The sequence below is a fragment of the Oncorhynchus gorbuscha genome, linkage group LG13 (genome assembly GCF_021184085.1).
Source record: "Oncorhynchus gorbuscha isolate QuinsamMale2020 ecotype Even-year linkage group LG13, OgorEven_v1.0, whole genome shotgun sequence".
Lineage (NCBI taxonomy): Eukaryota > Metazoa > Chordata > Actinopteri > Salmoniformes > Salmonidae > Oncorhynchus > Oncorhynchus gorbuscha.
In genome coordinates this window covers 69,628,422-69,636,200 of record NC_060185.1, presented here as the reverse complement: position 1 = coordinate 69,636,200, position 7,779 = coordinate 69,628,422, and the positions used below count along the sequence as shown (strand labels likewise).

Below are 7,779 nucleotides of genomic sequence, written 5' to 3'. Positions count from 1 at the left end.
CAGGTTGAGATGGCTAAAGTCAGAGTAGTGCAGAAGGTGACGAATGCTGAGGCAGTGAAGAAAGTAGGAGGATGGGTCAAGGGTGAGGGATCCTGAGAGGATCCCTGTGAGTAGTAGATCTGTGCCAGCACAGAGGGATAGGCCAACAAGCGATATATGCATCAGTATGGTTGGCTTCTTAGCGTTCATAGGTTTTCAACTGGAGCAGAAATGGAACGTAAATCACCGAAAATAGATGTTGTAGTGGCAGCTGCAGAGAAGTATTGGGTGTACAAAATTTGATTTCAGAAAAGTTAAAGGGTGTGCTGACTGGTGGTGTCCCGTACTCCCAGGCCATTGGCATGGTGCAGGAGTAGACAGGGTCAAAGTAGTGGAATGGGGTAGTGTGTTAAGGTTGGTTGTTTTATATTTGCATATATATATATATTTTGTGGGATTTCGTTTATTTATTTTTCCACTTTCCCCTTTTTGTATCACTAAGTAAAATGGATTTATATTATAGTCCAGTTGGGGGCGGTAATGCAACATGTTGGATGCCAACCTCCGTTTTTTAATCCAAAGAAGAAGAAGCATTTTCATTCAACACGTTACTGGTAATGGCGGCGCCGACGACAAAAGTGTTTTATCAAAGACAGGCAGCGCAGAAACTGTGGTTTCACTCATTTATAGGGGTCTAAACGACTGATGGATGAGAAATGCATTGTTAAAGCATACATTACCTAGACATTACCAAGACACTGGAAGCACAACGGTCAAAGCTACCGTCATACCACAATCGGGCCTCGATAACATGCAATATTTTGAAAGCCATATGTAAGATTGCATAGACATGTCACAGATCATCACATTCACAAAGCACTTCTCTCACTCATAAAGGCACTCACGGAGAAAGCTCTCCAAGGGAGAACAAACTTTAAATTCAGTTATCCATTTCCATTTGTCATTTAACTGAGTCTTGCGAAAATAAAATGACTGAAAATATATATATTTTTTAGGTATTGATGGGAAGCAAAATACAAATATAGAGTAGATCATCTCTTCCTCTATTATATTGATTTTTCTACACAGCTTCTCAGTTCATACGCACTGTTTTTCATGTCATTATTTTCTCTCGAATCATGAAACTTCCCACCCCCTAATCCTGCGAAAAATACCTTCAGTAAGGAATCACCGAACTCTCCCAGCGAGCTCTCTAGTCACCGGCCGTTAAGTCGCCATCCATATTTGATAGTTTGATCGCTGGAGGCAGTACTTGCTGAAACGGGACTGTAATTGTAGGAACCATTTTCATTTATAAATGTCATGTTTTTCTTGTTGCAGAGCAGGCTCCAGATCTGATGTGGCGGTCCAGACCTCCTTTCTCTATGTAGGTCTTCCCACAGTCTTCACATTCGGACTTGGGCATACTGCCGTGGATGTGGGCCCTGTGCCTGCTGAGATTCCCCCTCTCTGAGAACCCCCTGCCGCAGTCTGGACAGAGGTGGGGCCTTTCCCCCGAGTGGATCAGCATGTGTTTACGCATGTTCCCACTGTCGTTGAAGCGTTTGTCGCATCTGGGGCAGGGAAACGGCTTCTCCCCGCTATGAGTGCGAATGTGCCTCTCACGGTCACGGCGGGATATGAAGGTCTTCCCGCACTCCTGGCAGGAAAAGTTTTTGGGCTTCTTTTTGGGTTCTGGAAACAAGGAGACACCACCTCTACCTCCCTCTCGAACTCTTTTGCCTCGACTTCGTGACGATGATGTTATTTTCCTGTGCCACAGTGGGGACGCCTCTCGGAGAGCGGGGATGTCAGCATCTGGGTCGTCCTGGAGGGTCTGGGGGTCGGCAGGGGCCCAGGTGGGGTCCTCTTCACTCTCCTTGTCGTCTGACTCTGAGTCGGAGCCCAGGATGGAAGAAAGGGAGCGGCTGGCGGACTCAAAGCCCCCTCGACGCTGGGACTCACCCAGGGCCTCGTCGTCCTCCACGGGGGCTAGCCAGTCTCCAGGGCCCTGGTCCTCCTGTACCTCTGGTTCCGTCTCATCTTCCTCCCTACTCACAGGACTGGAGCCTGCAGCTGCCGAGGGCTGAGAGGGGGCCTGAAGCTTAGGGAGACAGGAATTCTTTGGATGGAACACTCCTCCGGACTTCTTCAGCTCGGCCTTCTCCTCCTCTCGGGCTGTACATGATTGGCTGGCTGGGTCGTGAAGCTCAAGTGTCATTGGTTTAGAGTCAGGAATCTCCTTGTCTTCACTCTCCTCTTTGGTAAGTAATAAAAGGGGCGTGACTGTGGTCTCATACTCCTCCTCTTTGATGTGCGTTGGCCTCGGAGGCACAGGGTTCGTAACAAATAATTCTGTACGCTCCTGTTTGACACATGAGGTAGGGAGGGATTCCTGACCTCTGGAGACCAGTTCGACCTCGGAATGTTCCGTTTTGGGCAGAACTCTTTGGGGTGACCCTGGTCCGTGTGAGCTGTCCATCTCCCAGGCCATCACCACTAGGACAAAACAAATGGTTTTAAAACACATGACATCAGCATCTTGTTTACATTTCATAACCACAATCAGCGGTCAATCTTTTTATTTATTTAACCTTTATTCAAATGGTGGAGCTCAGTTTGTTTTGCATGGCCAGATTACCAGATTGGGTGGAGATTTCACTTAAAGGCCAATGGAATGGTCCCACACGGGACAGGGCCTGCAAAACAAACTCTACCTTTGTAGAAAACCTGTGGTAGCACCAAGTATGTATATAAACCAGTGGAGGCTGCTGAGGGGAGAACAGCCCATATTAATAGCCGAAACAGAGCAACTGTAATGGCATCAAACACCTGGAAACCATGTGTTTTATGTATTTGATACCATTCCACTGATTCCGCTCGAGTCCTTATAACAAGCCCGTTCTCCCCAATTAAAGTGCCACCAACCTCCTGTGATATAAACCAGTGTTGGGTTCAAGACCACCTAAAACCAAGACCGGAGCGAATCAAGACCGAGACTTGGAGGGGGACGAGAGGTTCGAGACAGTCAAGACCAGAAAACCGTGAGTTCAATTCAAGACCATGACTGTAATTTTGTCAAAGGCATTTGACATTCAACATTTTAGAGTGACAGTTGAATCTACCAATTACATTGTACATGGGATGATTTTACAAAACGTATGGAAGGCCAAAAGGTCACTGTGCAATAGCAAGCAGTAGTTTTACCACGGTCTAGCTAGCTGTCTTTTGTTGTAGGATAGTTTGCAGCGGCTACAGCAGGTGTTATCGAAGAGAATGTTGTTGTTAATTTGTTAGCTTCCCCCTTTAAAATAATAACTTTCAACATGAAGTTAAATTTGAAATGATCATCTGGTGAGTGGAACTGTGTTTTTTATTGCTGCGCGCTTGCTGTTGTTAGCCATCTCGTGAAACATTGTTTCATTTAAACTTTAGATCACGGGTTACTTTGTGTGCCGAGCGTGAAATGTTTTTTTTTTTGCAATGGTAAGTAATAGTTGTAAATTTCGATTGGGAAATGCTTAGCCTAATGGTTTTGTTTTTGTATTCTTATGATTGGGACCTACTGGCTTAATATGTCAGAGTGAATGGACTGGTGTCTTTCCATCGGCCCTATGTAGTGGTGCCTGACGAAGTGGGTCCTGTGTGACAGAATTGCACCACTTTGTTAAATATCTAAAATCACACTTTAAATACATTTTAAAAAGGACACATTATGTTCTAAGTCCACAACAATGCTTAAACCACATCAGGAGACTATTTTTTAGGTCTGGGAAAAATCTACAAAATATATGGTTGCCCTTTAAATCAATTGAGCAAAACAAATGCTTTCCCCATTGATACAAAATCAGCATTACATAATTTTGTCAGGTAGGCAAGTCAACATTTAATTGGAAAGCTTTTATAAATGTTCATGCAAACAGCGTATGATGACTGAATTGCGCATCGTAAATAGCTCACTAACCAAGACTAAGGACCAAACCTTTTCAATACCTGGTTTGCATACCCATTGTTGCCTTAGTGAGCACTTACTGCTAGATATCATGAATTGAAATGTCTTTCCTACCCTACCGGCTACAAATGTAATTATTCTGTGAGCTGCTCCATGCAAAAACGAGTTGGGAGCTGCGCGCTCTTGCTGCCTGCTGATTATATTCTGCTGAAACTAGGATATGTGTAATGCGCGCATGTGCATGCATTTCACGTGCTTTGCGATTGTGTAGCCAATTTTGTGCATGATTTCTCTATTGTACTACATAATTAATACGCTGTATACCTCCAGTACACTACTTTGATATGCAACCAAAGGGATTAAGAAGTGAGTTTAGGCAATGCCCACTGAAAACCCCTTACAAAATGATTGCAGTTTTGAAACTGCGGTCAACTGTGGTATTTTGGACACAGTAATTGCAGAATAACTGCAGTTATACTGCACTCTGACTGCAATATTTTTTCCTAAGGGACAAAGTTGGTATAGGGCGTGTACCTGCATATAGCCTCCACTACATCATTGGCCCTTTGTGTTTGACAAAAGTGCACTCTCCTACATGAGTGACCTGGTATTACGGTTGTTGTCCTTTCAGCATCACCAGCCTGTCACACACTGAAGGCCTAGGGGTCCAATAGGTTTACCCCACTCTTCCCGACCAGAGTCAAGGAAATCCAGACAAACTTTGAGGATATTTTTCAATGCAAGTAAAGTACAGTAATGTTACAAGTAAAGTAGGAATCCCAGGTTTCAATAGGCAACAAGATATTGTTTCAAAAAAGGAGTGTATATATTTGGCCTGGCAAAGCGTTTTAATGCGCTGACTGAATGGAAGCTGTTAATGGTGGTCTTTTTACTCCGCTGGTCTGAAATTACAAGTCCTCATTGTCCGAGACCAGGTAAAAATGTATCTGACAACTAGACAAGACCAAGACACTCAATGTGTAGTACTACAACACTGATATAAACCCTGGACTGCTGATTAAATGTATTGTCCCAATGAGAGGCTTTGAAGACACCGGTCGGCCATATTGTCACTCTCAGAAGGAGTGGTCCTCCATCGGAATGAATGGAACTCAGTACAGTATTTCAATTAAATGTTTCAAGGACAAAATTACATGTATACTGAACAAAAAAATAAACAAAACATGCAACAATTTCAAAGATTTTATAGATTTACAGTTCATATGAGGAAATCAGTCAATTGATTAGGCTCTAATCTATGGATTTCACATGACTAGGAATACAGATATCCATCTGTTGGTCACATAAACCTTGCAATTGTGTTTGTTGTCCGTAGCTTATGCCTACCCATACCACAACCCCAACATAATAATAATAATAATAATATATGCCATTTAGCAGACGCTTTTATCCAAAGCGACTTACAGTCATGTGTGCATACATTCTACGTATGGGTGGTCCCATCCACGGGGGCAGCAAAGCGCTCGCCCACAGGACTCCATAAACATGGTCTGAGGTTGTAAGGCCGGTTGGAGGTACTGCCAATTCTCTAAAATGACGTTAGAGGTGGCTTATGGTAGAGAAATGAACATTAAATGATCTGGCAACAGTTCTGGTGGACATCCTTGCAGTCAGGATGCAAATTGTACGCTCCCTCAACTTGAGACATTTGTGGCATTGTGTTGTGTGACAACACCGCACATTTTAGAGGCCTTATTGTCCCCAGCACAAGGTGCACATGTGTAATGATTATGCTGTTTAATCAGCTTCTTGATATGCCACACCTGTCAGGTGGATGGATTATCTTGGCAAATGATAAATGCTCACTAACTGGGATGCAAACAAATTTGTGCACAACATTTGAGAGAAATACGTTTTTTGTGCATTTAGAACATTTCTGGAATCTTTTTTTCAGCTCATGAAACATGGGACCAACAATTTAAATGTTGCGTTTATATTTTTGTTCAGTGTATTTAAGTATTTTTGTTGTTGTAGTGGGGACATTAACATTAGTAATCAATAAAAAATGTGCTCATATAAAATAATTTACAATTATGCATTAAAGTGTCTGTAATATAAAAACGAATGTAGACGTTAATAATATGTTTTACAATGGTGAGGAAGTGCGAAAAGGGAGGCACGTACGTTGGCTTGAACACAGTGCCCCCAATCAGTATTCTAGTGTATATGTAAATATTTGGGTGAGACTCACATGGTTCTGGCTTCAAGTGGACTCGTTGTGAAATATAGAAAACGCACTTTCTCCACGTCTTGCTGAGGCTGCCGAGAGAGGGCGGGGTCTTCTAACAACATCCAAATTGCGTGGAACTGCGCGAAAAGTAGTAAAGTTGTAAACTACTATTATCGCGCATGTACTTAATTTACTAATACGACAGAAAGCCATAACCGTTGTATATTTGTCATAATGTCGCTTAGCTAAATGTTTAGAAACTGCTAGTAAAATAGTTTATTATCGACTCACCGCATCGTCAATTGACCTTGTTTTGATCAGCTGGAAGATAGTCTGTTGAGAGAGAGTCTGTTGACTTGTTAGTTGCTGGCTAGCTAGATTGGAAAAAAAGTCCACACGGGAAGCATCAAGCGTAAATAAAACTGACCAGATCCGCATGACGAAACCACTTGTCAAAGTTGATTGTTATTGTTTCCAGTGAATGGTTAGCTATCAAATTCAGGATTTCTGAACCTTCCGCAGCCATGAACATTCCGGAAACGATACTGTTTGGTGGGTGGACACGAACCAAAGAGGAAGAGGCCCAACTCCGCCCAAAAAAAAAAGTCTCCCTCCAGCAGGTAGCGTTGTTTCGCCCACCAAGCAAGGAGTTTTTGTGTGGAGTGTCGAATTCGCCATCAACAACAAAATAATGGCTTATTTTCTACATGAGGTTTATTTGATTGGATTAGAAGTTAGTAATGTTTAAATTGCTACGAGTGTACTGATATAAATAGGACATGTGACAAACCGGCAACTGAGAAAAAAAAACTATTTCGTAGTTGTCTCGAGATGGTTATTCATGTCATGAGGCTAGTAGCATCTCTCTCTATTGAATACAAGAGTTTGACGTGGAACAACCTCATCGAATATTAAAAAATATTTGCAATAATGAGATGTATCCACCAATCCTAAGAAAGGATGGGTGGGAGCTAGACAACCCGCTGTGCCCTTTTGTGGACAACGTCTCCAATTGTTTGGGCGGAGAGACATGTATTTTGTCAGTATATCCAACATCTTTCCTGGGCTTTCTTCATCTTTGGTATCATGGCGTTCGCTCACTTTGTTTGTGCATGCCGCCACCTACTGTACGGTAGTGTGTGGTCGATCACGTTACATTTTGTGACGCAACAATTTAAAAGGAAGGGGGAAAGGACAAAATCGCACCACCAACGAACTCTATGTCTATATATCAATATTTTAATAAATAATACGAAGAGCCCCACCTATTTTGAGTACCACCTGTTTAGCATGTTATTTTGGCATTAATACATGTCACATATTAAAAATGTAATCTAGAATCGGCTTCCTATTTCGCAACAAAGCATCCTTCACTTGTGCTGCCAAACATACCCTCATAAAACTGACGATCCACGACTTCAGCGATGTCATTTACAAAATAGCCTCCAACACATTACTCAACAAATTGGATGCAGTCTATCACAGTGACATCCGTTTTGTCACCAAAGCCCCATAAACTACCCACCACTGTGACCTGTACGCTCTCGTTGGCTGGCCCTCGCTTCAGATTCATCGCCAAACCCACTTGCTCCAGGTCATCTACAAGTCTATGCTAGGTAAAGCCCCGCCTTATCTCATCTCACTGGTCACCATAGCA

General features: G+C 42.8%; 1 protein-coding gene across 4 annotated transcripts; it reads right to left on the bottom strand.

The window, feature by feature from the left end:
* Positions 1-985: 985 nt before the first annotated feature.
* LOC123993435 (myeloid zinc finger 1-like) lies at positions 986-6,899 on the bottom strand. 4 transcript variants are annotated; one of them, XM_046295587.1, is made up of 4 exons: positions 6,550-6,894; positions 6,414-6,470; positions 6,144-6,259; positions 986-2,478 (listed from the first exon to the last, which is right to left on the bottom strand). In XM_046295587.1, the coding sequence occupies exon 4, from the start codon at positions 2,471-2,473 to the stop codon at positions 1,301-1,303; it is 1,173 nt and encodes a 390-aa protein (XP_046151543.1). In that variant the 5' UTR covers positions 2,474-2,478; positions 6,144-6,259; positions 6,414-6,470; positions 6,550-6,894; the 3' UTR covers positions 986-1,300. The 4 variants fall into 4 exon arrangements, with proteins under 4 accessions (XP_046151543.1, XP_046151544.1, XP_046151542.1 ...); XM_046295588.1 differs by lacking the exon at positions 6,144-6,259 and having other exon boundaries at positions 6,550-6,896; XM_046295586.1 differs by having other exon boundaries at positions 6,414-6,894.
* Between the last annotated feature and the right edge of the window lie 880 nt (positions 6,900-7,779).

Excerpts from the sequence above, each read along its gene's own strand:
- LOC123993435 (XM_046295589.1), bottom strand. The coding sequence starts at position 2,473 with ATGGCCTGGGAGATGGACAGCTCACACGGACCAGGGTCACCCCAAAGA.